Source organism: Candoia aspera, chromosome 5 (genome assembly GCF_035149785.1).
Source record: "Candoia aspera isolate rCanAsp1 chromosome 5, rCanAsp1.hap2, whole genome shotgun sequence".
Classification (NCBI taxonomy): domain Eukaryota; kingdom Metazoa; phylum Chordata; class Lepidosauria; order Squamata; family Boidae; genus Candoia; species Candoia aspera.
Window position 1 is genome coordinate 114743442 of NC_086157.1, and position 16666 is coordinate 114760107.

Consider the following 16666-nt stretch of genomic DNA (forward strand, 5'->3'; position numbering starts at 1 on the left):
GGATCATAGAACAAATCAATTCTGAGTTCTCACTCAAGGCATGGATGGCAGGCTCAAATGACCCTACTTCAGGGACATCATGTGAAGACCCAGCTCTCTGGAGAAGGCTCTGATGCCTTCTATAGTTTTAATGCGGTGTTTCTCAACCTTGTCAACTTGAAGCCGTGGGACTTCAACTCCCAGAATTCCCCAGCCAGCAATGCTGCCTGGGGAATTCTGGGAGTTGAAGTCCCACGGCTTCAAGTTGACAAGGTTGAGAAACACTGGTTTTAATGTATGACAGTGATTTATTTTGAGGGTAATTTTAATCATCATATTGCATTGGATGTTTTTTTGGCTACTTAATTTTTTAATATATAAAACAGCAAAGCATCTCTCTCTCTCTCTCTCTCTCTTGCTTTATTACCAGGTTCTGAAGTTTCCTGTGCATTTCATGGCAAGAAGTACAAAGCAGGGGAAAGCTGGCATCCTTACCTGGAGCCCCAGGGGGTGATGTACTGCCTTAAATGCACCTGTCTGGAGGTATTTGCATAACATTCTTAACTGCTCCTTGAAAGCTGTTGATCTCCATAAGAGACAACGAATGGATGTAAGAAGATTTACAGTCTGTCTAATAAAGTGTACATTTATTGTTGCATTAGAGCAGTGTTTCTCAGCCTTGGCAACTTTAAGACGCATGGGCTTCAACTCCCAGGATTCCCCAGCCAGCGTGGGTGGACTTCAACTCCCAGGATTCCCCACATCTTTGAAACTGCCAAGGTTGAGAAACACTGCCTTAGAGAAAGCAAGTGATAAAGCAAATATACAAATTATGGAATCTTTTGAATGAATATGGAATGGCTGCAGGTTGGTTGTGTATGAAGTAAGAACAGTATATGATGGAAATAAAGCATTGTGAACATATATAATGTTGCTTACTCCGAAGAAGAACGTCGTGATGGCGAAGTATCTCTGTACATGTCCGGAGGGCGCATGGGGAACGGGGTAGGACGGAGGATGAAAAACAGCGGCAAAGAATTTGCAGTTACTGACCAATATTTGTTCCGTTTGCTGTCCAGGATACGAGGGTAAACTGCTATCAGATCGAGTGTTCAGTTCTTCACTGTCCAGATCTCATAAACGAACCTCACCAGTGCTGCCCAAAATGCCTAGGTAAGGGGTGTCTTTTCAGCGCCCCATTTTGACGCCTGCGTATCACCCCTCCTGCATTTGAAACCTCTGCACTGGGGCAGCAGCAGCCTCGGAGAAGGGGCCCAGAGGCAGGGGCCTCCCGAGGGCGTAGTGAGAAAAGTCAAGGGGGCCAGCCACAGTGGGGCACTCAGAGCCCTGCCCACTTTTTAGGTGCGTCGTACCTATTTCCCCTTATCGTGTCTGCAGACAGCCGCCCAGGGACCTTGTTTTGGGGGACTTGCTCCCTTCTGGGTAAGGAGGGGTCGGCAGGACCCTTGCAGGGATGCTGTGCAGACTGTGCCGAGCATTGGTCGGGTGAAGTCACTCCAGTTCCCTCGGGGCAGACCTTGATGAGATGTTTCGAACTCAGCGCTGTCCAGGTGTAGAAGACAAGACAGCCGAAGAGAAAAGCTGTTCCTTTTCCATTGGGTCACTCTTTCTCGTCCGCAGACCTGCACGCGCCCTCCGAAATGCAGACGCCTCTTGGTTCCGCTTGCGAGTACAACGGGACGCTGTACGAGGATGGGAGCATTTTCACTGTGGGTGAAGTCTTCCCTTCCCGGCAGCCGGGCCAGTGTATCCAGTGCAGCTGTTTGGTAAGTCTCCGCGGCCACAATCCCGTCAGAAACCGCCCTCCACCAGTAGGCTGACCGTATTTCCTTGGGACAAAAATGGGACATTGGGATGGCAAAACGGGACAGGGCTAAACTTATGTAATATTCCGTATTCACGAAAAAGGCAATTAAGAATGTTATCGACAGTAAGCTGGGAAGGTGCAGGAGGGGGAGGTATGGCAATGGTTGGGTCTGGAGAGCTGGTGCAGGGGTGGCGTTGGGCAGAGCGGTTGCAGGAGGGCTGAGGGCGGCGGCGGGCTGGGACGGGAGGACAGGAATGGAGGTGGCTGGTGAACGGTTGTCCCCAACAACCTGTTCCTCTCTGGCGTGCCCTTTTATTTTATTCTATTTTCTTCCTGCCGTTTTGGCCTGAGAGCCAACCGGCTTCTTTTTCGCTGGGCTGCTTTTCCGACCGGCTCCCACTGCACTGATTGGCGGCAGCCACTCTCCCTCTTGCTCACCGCCGATCAGCGGTTCCTGCGGTTCCCGCTGTAGGTTTCCCACCAGATTGAGAACTACTGCCAAGTCAGCCTCCTTCTCAATTTCAATTCCAATTTTTCCCACTTTTCCCAATAATGGCTCCAATGGTTTTAAAAAATGGGACAAAATTGGCATTTATATTAAAACAACGGGATGGTCGGGAAATGTTAAAAAACGGGACTGTCCTGTTCAAAACGGGACGTGCGGTCAGCCTATCCACCAGCCACCGGGGCCACTGAATCAGCTTCTGCTTCTGATCCCGGTCTCGGCCGTTGCATTCTGTAGGATGGCCAGATTTATTGCGGTTTGGTCACCTGTCTGGAGCTGTTGTGCGCCTCTCCTGAGATGGTACCTGGATCTTGCTGCCAAGTCTGCAGAGGTAATAAAGGCCCGGTTTTTCCTTCTGGAAGCTGGGCTTGTTTTTTTAATCCCTGAGGATGTGAACAGGGAAGGAGCCAGATCACTGGAAGTGATGTGAAGTTTGTTTCCCTTTTTTCTGGGTGGGGGGGAATGGTTTGAGAATGTGATATGCATTTAATGGAAAATAGACAGAAAAATGGACTCTGGAAGTTGAAGTCCACACATCTTCAAAGCTGCCAGGTTTGAAGAAACAGTATCAGCTGTGTTGGTGGTGATAGGTTCCCACCTAAATCTATATCCTCTTTTTCTTTTGCAGAAAGTTCGAGTGAGAAGTTGACAGAAGTGCCCCCCTTAAGGAGAGGTGGTGTAAGTGAAGTTTTCCTCTTTAAAGGCCATTGTACACATATATTTAACCGCCCAGAGTCCCCTTTTCGGGAGAGATGGGCAGCGATAGAAATTTGAGATATAAATAAAACAAATAAATATTTAATCCGTGAAAACGCCTGTTTTTCATCCTCTGCTATTCGTGGATGATCTTGAAAGTGGCTGAAACCTGACTTCCCCAAAGCAACCAAATCCCTTGGAAGAGACCGCATACAGATAGTCCTCGACTTACGACCACAATTGGGATAAGAACTTCGCTTAAGCAAATCCAGCTTCCCCCACTGATTTGCTTGTTGGAAGCGGGCTGGGAAGGTCGCAAATGGTGACCATGTGACCCCAGGATGTTGCAACTGTCATAAATACACGTTGGTTGCCAAGCCCCCAATTTTGATCACGTTACTGTGGGGACGCTGTGATGGTCGTTAAGTGCAAGGACTGGTCATCAGTCACTTTTCAGTGCCGTTGTAACTTCAAACAGTCACTAAACAAGTGGTCGTAAGTTGAGGACTACCTGTAATTTTTTTAGGCATGCAAACAGTACAGCGGGCTCCTAGCAAAGCCTTCGGGGCAGCCTTGAGCAAAATCGGCTGATATACCCCTGGGCTGCTACATTACAAAGACGAGGACAGAGGCAGACACAGTGTAGATCATGGCAGGATGTTGGAATGGTTTTGATAAACCCATCCTGATGACCTTCTTCTTATTTAGCCCTTCTTAATAGGTCGGCATGCTAGCTAGACTATCTCAGAGATACAATCAGTGAATATCAACTATCTATCCATCCATCCATCCATCCAATTTATCCCCACCCATCTCCTCCCATCGGGGGACTCTGGGCGGTTGGTTTAGAGGGTCCCTGTCCCGGCCTGATTCTTCCCCCTGTCGCCACTCAGGGTCAATTCAGCTTTCTGTGAATGTCTGTAGGTTGAGTCATGGCCACTGGATTTCTTCCTTTTTGGCTGACACGTTTCGCTGCTGGTCCAAGCAGCTTCTTCAGTCTGGGCAACGGTTGGTAATGACAGTGCAGCCACCTGGAGGACATATGTGGGGTCCCCTCACCAACCGTTGCCCAGGCTGAAGAAGCTGCTTGGACCAGCAGCGAAACGTTGCAGACAAAGAGGAAGAAATCCAGTGGCCACGCCTCAACCTACAGACAATTCCCCCTGGAGGACGGAGAATCTTCCTCGACAACAGCTGGAGCTGCTCTGTTAAATTCAATGGAGTCACCAAGGCGTAACGTGCTCTTCTGGTGCCACCCAGCATCACAAGAAGGACACCCAGACAGGGAATACCCACTGTGGGGTCTCTCAGGCACAAAAAGACGTGGTCAGCTTCACATAAGCAGGAAGAGACCCTCCCTATCTCCAACCCCAATCAGTGGTTGGCAGCAATCTTTGAGTTATGATGGCAATTAGGACTGGAGTTTCTGTCAATAAGTGACGTGGTTGTAAAGCATGATATCAAGTGACTGCATCCCATTGCCGTCGTTAAGCGAGGATCATGGGTCATTAAGCAAGTGCCTCCTTGCAATATCCTGCCGGCTTCCAACAATCCAAGTCAGTAGGGAAGCTGGCAGGAAGTTGCAAGTCCCAGGTGGCTTGCAAGAAGGCTGGCAGGCAGGCAAATGGCTGCTGGGTGGCAGAGGGAGCAAGGGGGTGCCTAGGTGGCAGGGGGGGCGCAGCGCAAGCACAGGGAGGCTCAGGGAGGGTGCGCAGGTGGGGGAGACTTACCCAAGCAGCTTGTGACCTTCTCTGTCAGCTTCCCCATTGACCTTGCTTGTGGGAAGCCAGCAGGGAAGGTCGCAAATTGGGATCATGTGACTGTGGGACACTGCAACCGTCGTAAGTGCAAGCCAGTTGCCAGTTGCCCAGATCACGATCACATGACTGTGGGGGTGCTGGGACGGCCAGAACTTTGAGGTATGGTCATAACCACTGCTTGTTCAGTGTTGTCGTAACTTTGAATGGTCGCTGAACAAGTGGTCATTAACCAAGGACTACCTGTACTGCCAGGTCTTGACAGTGAGTAGTTTTTAAGGAGAAGCCTGATTTTTCAGCCACTCTTTCTTACTGGCTTTCTTTCTTGGAGGACTAGATAGGCAAAACAGATTAATCAACTGCACTTAGGTTTTCCCATGACTTGACTGACTGGGTGCAATTACTGCAATCCTAGGCATGAATGGTACTAACTTTAGGAGTCAGTTGACCAGGTTAATTCACTTACTTTTGGTATTCCCACACCATGTTATACCTCTTACTGTTCCAATTAAATGTATTATACACATACACATAAGTGTCAAATTGTGTTTTTCACATAGTGTCAAATTGTGTTTATGTCTTAGTGTGTTTCACTATGAACTGCCCGGAGAACTTGAGCGATAAGGCGGTTTAAAGTTTTTAATAAAGAAATAAAAATAAAATTGGGAAAGTACCGTGGGAATGCAGCCATTATGTCACCTCTCCCCGGAGTGGATCCTTTAAATCTATTTTTTTTTAAATGTTATAATTTTATTATTATTTAAATAAACAGCCCAAGAAAATATCACTTAAGCCCAAACCATTCACTGGGAAAAACACATTGTAGCCATTGTTGGCACCTATCTGGCTCTGCTGATCATAAAATAGCTAATCAGAATTGGACCTGGTTAGTGCCTGGACGGGAGGCCAGCAGGAGATCCCAAACAGGCTAGACTGGAAAATTGAAGAAACATCCTAGAAGAGAGCAGCAGGAAACTATTTCCATATCGTTGCCAAGAAAATGACATGGGTAGGTCTGTCTGCAAATTCACGGTTCAAGGGCGGCTGTATACATGCCTCTCTGTGGGAGCTGTGAGGTTGCATAGGTCAACATCTTTCATCACTGTCTGGGGGTGAATTTGTTAAACTTTTAGGGTCCACAAAACTTTCAGCCATTCAGAGTTGATTACAGGGTGTTCAGGGAAGCCCTTTTACACGATGTGGAAATCTAGATTCTGTCTTTGCTGCTTCCTGGCCCTCCAGGAGCATCAGCCGTACCAGTGGACAGAGGCATCGAGGGGCAAAGGATCCCTGAGGATGGCGGAGCCCCCCCGAAGTGCTTCCCTGGAGTTGATTCCCCAAACCATCAAGTCAAAAGGGAGACACGGCACAACCGTCAAAATCATTCTCAAAGAGAAGAACAAGAAAGGTATTATCGGGGCTGACGGACCCTGCAGCATTTTTTCTGGGGAGGAAAGAACAAACCCACTTGCCAGGTTGGGGGTGTGTGCAAAGTAAATTACTCAGGGGTGATATTAGGGGTTCATAACTTGTAAAGGGGAGCTCAGTCTCTGAAAAATCTGGCAATTTGGCACAAGAGTGAGGACATTCCCCAGATTTTGGAAAAAGGCAAAACTAGATCACTGTTTCCAGTGCGTTGCATTGATTAAAGAATCAAGCAGGAAGGAGCCGGAAATGGTGACTTGATTTTGAAAGTAAAGCCAAACACATGTGTGGTTACTGCAACTTAAATTACCAGCATCTTTGACTCCCTATAATATTTGTGGAGCGCCTTTTGGGAGCTTCACAGCCTGGTCAGAACCTCTGTCCGTGGGTTCCAAGGAGGAAAAAGATCCTGGATGACCTGATCAAGGGTTCTTGCAGACAATTTCTACCAAGTGACTGCATTTGCAAAACATGATTTAGCATGTTTTCTGAACTGATCGTGTTTTCAGGATTTGCAAAATGCCGTGATGCACAGAACAACTAAAAGGGATGGGTTTTCTGATTAAATATAAACTGAGGTGATATGGAGTCATTTGGGAAGTCAGGTTCTGGTCTGGCTATACCCTTGTTTAGAGCAGGCTGCAAAAGATATTCCCCGTTTGGCTTCTGCAGGGAGGGTCCAAAAAATCAAGATGGCAGCTGGGGCTACACAATCAAATCTTTCGCACTTCAGTTGCGTGGTCACAGCTGCCATCTTGCATTTTTGACACCCTGTCATGAGTACTGATGGCGAGCAGGAGGGGGCCTCTATCCAGGGGGGAAAACGCATGCGTAGTACTGAGGAGTTGAGCAGCCATTCAAAGAGAGACAGATCAGACCCGCCTTAACTTTTGGGGTTTATCTGTCTGGATTTTCCCACGCTTCTTCAGTTTGTTAGGATTTTCTGTTTTATGTAGCAGTAATAAACACTAGAGACCTACTCCTCGTCTCAGCGTGGATCCTGACTGTTAGGACATACCCCCTCCCTTTACGGAAGCCCTTGCTTAACTGGTTGCATTTTCGTTCATCTCAAACCATATTTTATTGTCATGATTTTAAACAAGTATCTATCTCCTCCCTCCCTCCCTCTCCTCTTTCTCCTTCCTTCCCTCCCTCCCTCCCTCCCTCCCTCCCCCCCTTTCTTGCTTCTCTCCCCAGCCTGCATGTACAAAGGGAAGACCTATTCACACGGGGAGGTTTGGCATCCACATATCCATTTTGCTCTGCCTTGCATTCTCTGTACCTGCAGAGATGGCATTCAGGACTGCCAGAGGGTTACCTGTCCTAAAGAATATACTTGTGGAAAACCTGAAGCTGTAGAAGGAAAATGCTGCAAAGCGTGCCCAGGTAAAAAGAAAACATTGATTGCATGTCCTTCTTTCAGTCTTTGCTGAGGTGCACCGGAGTGAGGGTGGACCCAGCCTTTATAACGTGAATGGACTCTTGGCCCCAGCCCCATTTTTAGACCCCCTAATATCCCCTTGGATGATATTGCTGAAAATCAGCAGGAAATTGTGGAGCCTCCCAGCAAAATGTTTCACTTGTATTTCTAAACTAGGAGCATCAAGAGCTTCTGCTGGGTTTAACACACTTACTTGTGTTTCAAAAATGGTACCCCCCACCCCCAACTAAAATGATTGCCTCGGTTCCCTCTAGGGACCTCCTAGAGTTTCACTGATAGGCAACCTTTTGAGACTGTTGCTTATTGTTTGGATTTTGTGAGCACTCTGAAAAAATGGCTTTCACAGTAGGCATGGCCAATCACAAAACACTTCTTTTTTAGAAGGTAAACTGGTGAGGTTCCCCAGATTGGCTTCTCTAAAAAATTCAGTGAAAAATTGGAGTGGTACAGAGTGATACTCTGTACCACTCAAGTTTATCATTGCCTTTTTTTTTCTTTTTCTTGAGCTGCTGGGCCCACTTTTAATCTCTAAGACTGCTTCTGGAGCTAAGTGGGATAACAGAGGCTGAAGCATCCTGGTGTTCTATTGCTGTTTCCTCAAAATCACCTTTAAAAAGCCTCTTAAGTAGGAATGGGCAATACCTTTTGAGCTGGGAACTGAAAATTGCAGGCTGCAGGGGTCTTTTTGGTGATGCTGTAGCATCACAGTTTTTTTTTTTAATTTTGGGTTGGGTAAAGCTGGAAACTTAATGACTTTGTTCCACATGTGTTTAGCATCGCCATTTTGAACTTCAGATTAACCTTTTGGTATTAAAATGCATTGCTAAATAGCAACCATTTTGCCACTGAATTTGGGGAGCACAGTTTTGTGAGTCTTGGGGGCCTCAGGCTGCCCCTTCCTCCCCTAAAGTCAGGAGGAACAGGGAGTTTTGTGGGTACAAAGGAAGCATCAAGAGGCACCATCTGGAAATATTGTACTACATCATGGTGACAGCCTCTTAATCTAATTTACAAGCAAATGCTGTGAATCAGATCTGGGACATTTTGACTGCTGAAGCCATAAACTTCAGGTTGAAGACTATCCTCCAATTTTTATTAAAACTAACAAGTGCTATTAAAAGGCAGAATCTTTTGTACATGAAAGCTTATGCCTTCTAATAAAATTTAGTAATCTGAAAAGGTGCTACTAGACTCTTTCTGATTTTGAGTTGCCCCATATTAACCCTAACCTCACTCTTCTCCTACAATGTCTCCAAAAACTGGGGGGCTCATCAAAAAATAGGTGGAGACCAAGCCCAAAACATAAATTCAGATTCATTCAGACTTGTTAACATTCAATTACTGTAGATTGACTTACTGCCCTGATATATGGTTACACCACATGAGTTACATTTTTTAGAGGACAAAGTGATGCCCACCAGGGAACTTGATGCTGCCCAGTACCGATCATCTGTCTATGTCTTTGCTCCACTGCCAACTTTGTCTGGCTCTGAGAATGCCAAAGAGAATTTAAGGAAGATGGTGATCGAGAGGGGGTCCTTGCAGGATGTGGAAATCTACACCTGGAAGTTCACAAGAGGTGAGTTCCCCTTGTGAAAATGCAAGGGATTGACTGACTTGCAGGAACAGATTTCTCAGATCCTGGGCACCAGGACTGGCCTTGTAAGTTCCCCCAATGCATCATGGTTGGCCACTGGATGACTCAGGAGGCTGGCCTAGATGCACCAAGGGTCTGATCCAGTTCTTCTCCTGTCCTTATGATAGTGGTGTTGATGGTGATGAGGATAATAATAGTCATCAAAATGATGCTTCTGGAGTTTCTTTCGAGCTAAGTTTCAGCCCCAGAATTATTCTTTTTTTTGTATGTTTTATGTTTTAAAGGTTTATAACCTGGTTTTCAGCTGAATGTGGTCACACAACAGCTTTAACCAGGTCAGTGGAAGATCTGAGAGACAGAGATGCTCATCCTGTCCCGGGGTAGCTGAAGTCAAGCGTTCCCTGCATATGGAATAGTAATAAAAAATATGAGCACCTCTGAGTGTGCAATGCAAGGCAGAGAAGTTACTTGTTGGAAGTCAGAGAAAGACCTTGGTTGGGGGCAGAGACCTTTTTCACAGCCAGCAGTCACAGATTTGGCAGGGCAAGGGAGGCAGCTCTGCAGAGGGGCACATCTGGCCTTTTTAGCTAATTTTTGGAATGTGGCTCCCTAAATTTGCCACCTGATATGGGGGCAGAGGAGAAGGAAGGGGGTGAAGCCTGTTATCCTAGAAAATAGCCAAGATGCAAAGAGATTCCCTTTGGTTATCCGCATGTCTAAAAAAATGAGCTAGAAGGGATGAAAAGGAAGATAATAACAAGATTATCCCCTGCCCAGTAATTTCAGCCTGCAAAAATTCATCAGTTATTATTCCCTTCAACACCCAATTTCAAATCCTGTTGCAAAAAGCAAATTCTAGCCTTTCTCAGTTTGGTCCTTTCTACGTAATCTGCTGCTTGAGAGAGACTAGTGTTCAAATAGCAGAAAAAAATATATGCATGGAAAAATTGCTGTTTATTTATTCAATTTTAGCCTGCTTTAATCAGTCGATTTTTTAGTGGGTGACAGTCAGTATTTTGCAATAACACATGTGTGTGGCTATTGAAAGTAAATGGTCAGAAATTAAAATTAGAAGACACTATCCAGAATGTAGGTTCCAACAAGAAGCCCAGACAACAGGAAATTAAATAACTGGATGGCATTTGCATGTCAAAAGCCCTCTTAACAATTCTGTTTTTAATAATGATACTATTTTATTAGATTTGTAGGCCACCTGGCTCCACCACTCTGGGCAGCCTATAAATCTGATTTATATTCCGATTTGTACTGTCTTTTCATCCATCGCCACTAGGTAGCAGCACCTGGCTCACCTTGCTGATCTTGAAAAGCTAAGCAGGGTCAGATCCGGTTAATACTTGGATTGGAGGCCACAAGGAAATATCAGAACTGGGAAGCTGGAATGAAAAAGGCAGTGGCAATCCACTTCCCTACTGCTGTCAGAAAATCTACATGGATGTGTCCATGAGTCAGCAGGGCAAAACTTCACTTGAATGCATAGTTTTTCTACCCATAGGAAACAAGGTGGCTCAGTAGAGCAGACTTGAAGTCCCCACCCACTTTTGATTCTGGCCCCACCCACTTCTTCCTTTGGCTCCACCCACCACTAGTGGCCCTTAATGGATTGAGCCTGCAGGAGTGTGGCCCTTAGTTTCCAAGTTTGGGAATAGTGGGAGAGAAAAATTCAGTGATGTAGGTCTTGTCTGTCTTATTAAAAATAGTGTCATTTATTGTGGGTTTTTCTTACACCCAGTAATAATGATTGGATAAAAGAACAACAAAGCAGCGAAACTTCTTGGCTTGATAATGATAATAATAATGGAATTGCCCTTCAGGGGGTCCTGGCTAGAAGAATTAGTGTGAGAGCCTATAAAGTAATTGGGTGTGTTCACATGAATGCTTAAGCTACTCAGCTACTCCATTTTCTGGGTTCACGCAATGCTCTGAATCCTAAACTAATCCTAATCAGAATGGATTTGCATGCGTGAAGCCTACTGAATGGACTGCAATATCCTGCATGACCACTAGGTGGCCGGATAGAACAATCTTTGTGTCTTGTTCCTGCCATCTAGTGGTTGTCTGAATTTTTCTTTTTGTGCAACCCAGATATGGAAGCGTATCTGCAAAACCATCTAACCGAGGCTTAAACAGGTTAAGCAATGTTGCCACTGGATCTTTAACTGAATGGGTTGTTGTTTGAATCCAACTATAATGGCTTTATTGCCCATTTCTTCTCCCTTGCCAAGTCCTTAGGCATCTAACTCGCCACACAGCCCACGTCTGCAAGACTGTCAACAAAATCCATAAAATGACTGATTCTCTGCAGTGCTAACATCCCATCGAAAATTATAAGCGTAATTAAAATTTTGAGTAGAATGACGGGACAGCAGGGACTCAACATATGAATGCTGTATTGTTTTAATCCCTAGAGGTTCTCGGAAGTATCCATGGTGACCAGTGTCTCTCTTTTAGGAATATTTCAATTGATTCAGATCAAGGAGGTCAAGAAACAAGAACTGAGGCAAGAAGTGCAGAATTTTCGGCTGGTTTCCAGAGCAAATGAAGGTAGAATAACCCCAGTGGGACTTTTAAAAACCAACAGAATTAGATTCCCTGATTTCCAAGTTTGCCTCTATTTTCAGTTGCATGAAAAGAAAGAGGGAAACTTACTAATGTTTACATGGTTCATTTTTGGTACCTGTTCGCAGCAGGAATTTGAGTTGGCATTGCAAAGGGCGTGTAATCAAGTGGAACCCTTTAAATATCTTAATATTCAGGAATGACCAGCACAAAACACTTTATTTTGATCACAGTGGAGAGGTGCAAAAAGGCAAGACAGCGGCTGTGACCACATGATCGAAGCCCCACCCCTTTTTAATGTGTGTTGCACGTTCATCTTTAGTTTCTACACAAAACAGCAACATAGAATGTGGAATGAGGGAGCAGAACGGAGGGACAGAGGCTTCATTGAAAAATTTTGGGGAGCAGCAACTCAAAATATGTCCCTGCCCAATGAACTCTATTAGGGCTTGATGCAGTGACCAGGTTCATGCAACATGTTAAGACAAATGCTGGATTCCCTCACCATGATGAATCACAAAGCATCCCATCTCATGTAACCTAGTCTGGTGGTAGCTCTTGAAAAAAGCTAAGCAGGGACAGACTTGGTTATCACTTGGATGGGAGAACACCGGGAATTCCCAGAGGCAAAAACAGAGCCTCCATGAAGTCACCAAGAGTCATTACAACTTAATGGAGATGTGAACAGCAGCAACAGCAGGCTAACTTTGTCTCTCAGGAGCTAAGCAGAGTTGGTCCTGGGCAGTACTTGGATGGGAGACCAAAAGGAAACCTCCGGGCTCTGGGTTGGGAAGTTGAAGAAACATCTTGAAAAAAAGCAGTGGCAACCCACTTCTGTATTGTTGCCAGAAAAACCACAGGAGTTCAGTTGAAGTCAAGCTCGATTTTACTTTCAAAGAGTCAACCTCCTTTTCTCTGCTTGAGTCTGTTTTAACTTGGAGTCCTTGGCGCCCTCTGTGCTCGGGTGTTGGCTTGCAGATGTTCCAATACACAACTAGAGAACATCATCAGTGCTAGAAGGGAGTGGGGTTTCCCTTCTAGCACTGAAGATGTTCCCTAGTTGGGTATTGAAACATCTGCAAGCCAACACCCGAGCACAGAGGGCGCCAAAGACTCCACAGTTGAACCCTGAGCTACAGATGTTCTCTCCTATTGTTTTAACCATCTGCTATGGGGATGTGGTTGGAGGAAAAACCTTGGTTTTCACATTTTTCAGACAGAGAAAGTCTGAAGAAGCTGGTTCCCACAGATAAACAGAGCTCATTCTTCCATAAATTACTTCCTTGAGTGACCCAGACTCCTAGCCATTTGAGGAGGGGGAAGAGATAATAATATATAAACAGTTTGTTCTCCTTATTTGGTAAATGCTTCGAGGTTTCACGAGTAGTAATAACAATGAATAATGACTCCTTTTCCATCTACCATCTTCTTTGAGCTTATTGGAAGATGTTTCTGGTCCACGGTGCCGAAGGGAAGACAACCCAGACCCCCGGCAAAGAGACCAGGAATTTGTGAAGATGGGAATGAGAAGGGACCTATGGGAAGAACTGCGCTATTAAATAAACAGCCGCCCTGAGCTACCGGGAAGCAATCCACAGCCAGCTTTTTTGGAAACTCTACCCATCAGAGAGTGACAACACAACAGCCCCGGCTTCACGTCTCTGCTACTGCGATGGAGGCAACTGGGGTGTCCAAACACTGCAGGAGGGACCCAGCAGCTCCTGCTTTGGTTTTGTTACAGGGGAGAAAGCGAGAGAGAAATGGGACGGGGGCTTCTCGAGACACACAGCAGGAAGGCACACAGCGGATCATGGCTCTGCTCCTGTCCGGGTATTCCGGACCGTGAAAACACTGTAGTTGTGTCCCAGGGCAGGACCACACCAGCAGGAGGAGGATTTCAAACGCCTCAAAGGCATCTCTGTCCTGGCCTACAATCTGGCTCCAGTCTAGGCTGTTACAAATTGGCCGGGCCAACTAATAACATCCTTTATTATGGTTGAGCATCCCTAAAAGGTGACTACTGATCCAAGGAGGTTTGAGCTGGAACACCTTTCCTTGTGGAAGGGTGGGGGTGTCCCGTGGTTGGGTGAGCTGCCCTCCCTCGGGTGAGAGCCGGAAGGGGGATTGGGGTGCTGGGGTTGCACAGAATGGGGACGACCCCTGGCCAGCCTGGTGATCCTAGCCATCCTTCTATAAATTACTTCTTTCACTGTGACCCAGAGTCCTAGCCATTTGAGGAGGGGGGAAGAGATAATAATTTATAAACTGTTAGCTCTCCTTATTTGGTAAATGCTTCCAGGTCTCATGAAGGAGCAGGGTGTTCGAGTCCCCCACGGTGCCGAGAGATTGAGCCAAAGTGCCTGGGCACTCAGCTTCCTCCTCTTTTAGGATGAAGGGGTATAAAGGAGCGATGTGGGGATCCCCCCTTTTGGGAGCCAGGGGGCACGGGGTGGGGTGTGTGGGAGCCTTGGGGCAGTTGGGGGTGGAGTCCCTCGGACCGGTTCCTTGTTCCGGCCCCTGGGTCTCAGCCCCAGTTCCAGCGTAGCCTATTTGTTTAAGCGCTGCTTGTTCCGTGAACCCAGTAACTGAGTTGTCTTAATCCAGGGTTAGAGTTTGCACAGAGAATCCAGCCCCTGGCTCAGCGTGGCTACCGTGCTGTTTTATAGGTTCTAAACCCACAAATCTGGATGCATCTGGGGCATCCACAGAGGGAGTAAAATAAGTCAAAAGGATGTCTGCGATCATGCAAGCGCAGCTCTGTCCATCTCTTATGTTGCATTCTTTTGGTGGGATATTTTGATTGTGGTTGGATTGGACCTGGTTAGGAGCTAAATTGTAAATAGAATTGTTATTTTCTGTTTGTATGGGTTTTTTTTTCTACATATCACCCAACATCTGTTCGGATTTAATTGGTATACACGTATGGTAAAACAAATAGGGATGGAGGGAGGGAAGGACGGACGGACAAGTTGGATCTTGTGACATCATTGTGCAAATAACTTGCCTCTGTATTTTAGTTAATAATTTTAATGTCCTTCAGAGGTACACAAAGGATTAGAGTACTGGTATGTTGGCTGTCCCATGAAGGCCATGATAGAAATTCCTTGGAATTAATATTTTCAGTTAGTTTTGGACGGAAGAGCCAGCGATGGCTGAAAAGGGCAAGCTATTGGGGAACTGGGCTAGACAACTCAGCATCCCCTCAACCCTTCTCAGCCTCAGTTTAGCTACACTCCAACAATCCACCCCACTACGTCAGTTGCAAACCTGGACTCTACACCTGCGCAAAAAAATGCCAGTCTGGGTAAACGTTGACCTTCCTGGCTGCACAAAGCCGACCCATGTGGTTTGCTTACAGTTCAATGTAGTGCAAATCTAGAAAATGGGTCAACTCAGCAACCAGGTTAAGCAGGTTGTGCAAATGCAGATTGTGCTCCCTACGGAAACACAACACCCTGCCTTATTATGTTGTACTGGGCTGGAGGGAAAGATTGAATTACCTCTTTAATGTAGTTGGCATCCCCCAACATCATTACCAGTTGTGAAGGCGTGGCACCCTGGGTCTTTTTAATCTAATATTTTATTAGGTGGGTTTTTTCAAACTGTTCTAGTGTTAGAACTGGCCTGGAGGGAAGAACGTTCTTGGTGTCGATGGCAAAACGCTTTGGGTAACGGAAAATCGTGACTCAGCTGGCAAAGATGGGGAATCCCATCTTCAGATGACTCTGTTCCAGCACATGCAGGACCGAAAGGGTGATCCCACTGCCCCCTTCTGGCCACAGCTCAGAAAACAGCATGAGGTATTACCTTCCTGAGACTGCTAGATCAGAAAGAGATGGGGCACAGGAGCGGGGTGAGGTGGGGTGGAAATTATGTTTTTGAGTGCTTTCCCATATCAAGGACAAATCCTTGCAGGGAGAAATGTAGAACACTGAGAGCTAAATTAGTTTAAACCTTGTGTCCCTTGCAGGTATGTTTCTTAACAGGAGGCTGATTCCAGACATAAAGCATCTGTCCTTGGCCATCACCCAGCAGTTGTCCACATGCTGAGATTCAGTAGCCCACACCTTATGGCCCCTTCGCATTTTCATTGGCCATTCACCATCTTGGGCACTTTCTTGAGGACCCACATTCCTGAATCTCCCCAGTTCTCTTCCCACTTTTTCATCCCCAATTTAATGCTCTTCTAACTCCATGGCTGATCCAGAACCATCTTGCCCCTCCACCACTCTTGCTACCCTCCTCCTTCTCCATGTGCCTGGCTTCATCTCTTGAGTCAAGTGGCTAGTGATGCCAAGGACTGGCTCAAATGATAGGCAGGGCAAAATCTGACCCTTGAGATGCTGGTTGACCAGCTCAGTTGTAAAAGCTGCAGGATGTGCAGTACCATGCTGGTCAAGTGTGATCTTGGCTGTCAGAAAGCTAACATGAGAGATCATTCTACCCTTCTCCCTCTCCCCCACCGATTTCTATCCTGCCTTTCTAGCACTTAAGATGGTGACCAACCAGCAAGATCTCAACGCCAACCAAAATGAAATGAAGATGTATTATGGCGCTACCAAACTGGGCTGCAAAGATCCAGACCACCTCTAGATCAGGGTTGTTCAAACCGTTTCACAGCATCCAAGGATTCTGCAAGAAGTTGATGGGGTTGTGTGTGAGTTTAAGTAAAAAAAGGGAAAAAAAAGTTTAAGCCAATTTTCGGTCACTAGGGCTCTGGATCTTGATCAGGTTCCACAGCCTGTATTAAACAAGAGCAAATATGTGTTTTTCTCCCTCTCTCAAGATGTTTGGCCAGGGATCTTCCAATAAAATTGATTGGAAGATTTTGACAAAAGGCAGAAGAGAATCTCTGGAGCTC

General features: G+C 46.2%; 1 protein-coding gene across 1 annotated transcript; it reads left to right on the top strand.

The window, feature by feature from the left end:
• Window positions 1-384: 384 nt before the first annotated feature.
• On the top strand, window positions 385-13448 carry CHRDL2 (chordin like 2; the record flags this gene model as incomplete). Its single annotated transcript, XM_063304755.1, has 10 exons — window positions 385-522; window positions 1059-1152; window positions 1621-1766; window positions 2550-2643; window positions 2941-2949; window positions 5946-6173; window positions 7388-7576; window positions 9031-9210; window positions 11698-11790; window positions 13241-13448. Coding segments are annotated over 10 exons (1251 nt in total), but the record flags the coding sequence as incomplete, so codon positions are not given.
• Between the last annotated feature and the right edge of the window lie 3218 nt (window positions 13449-16666).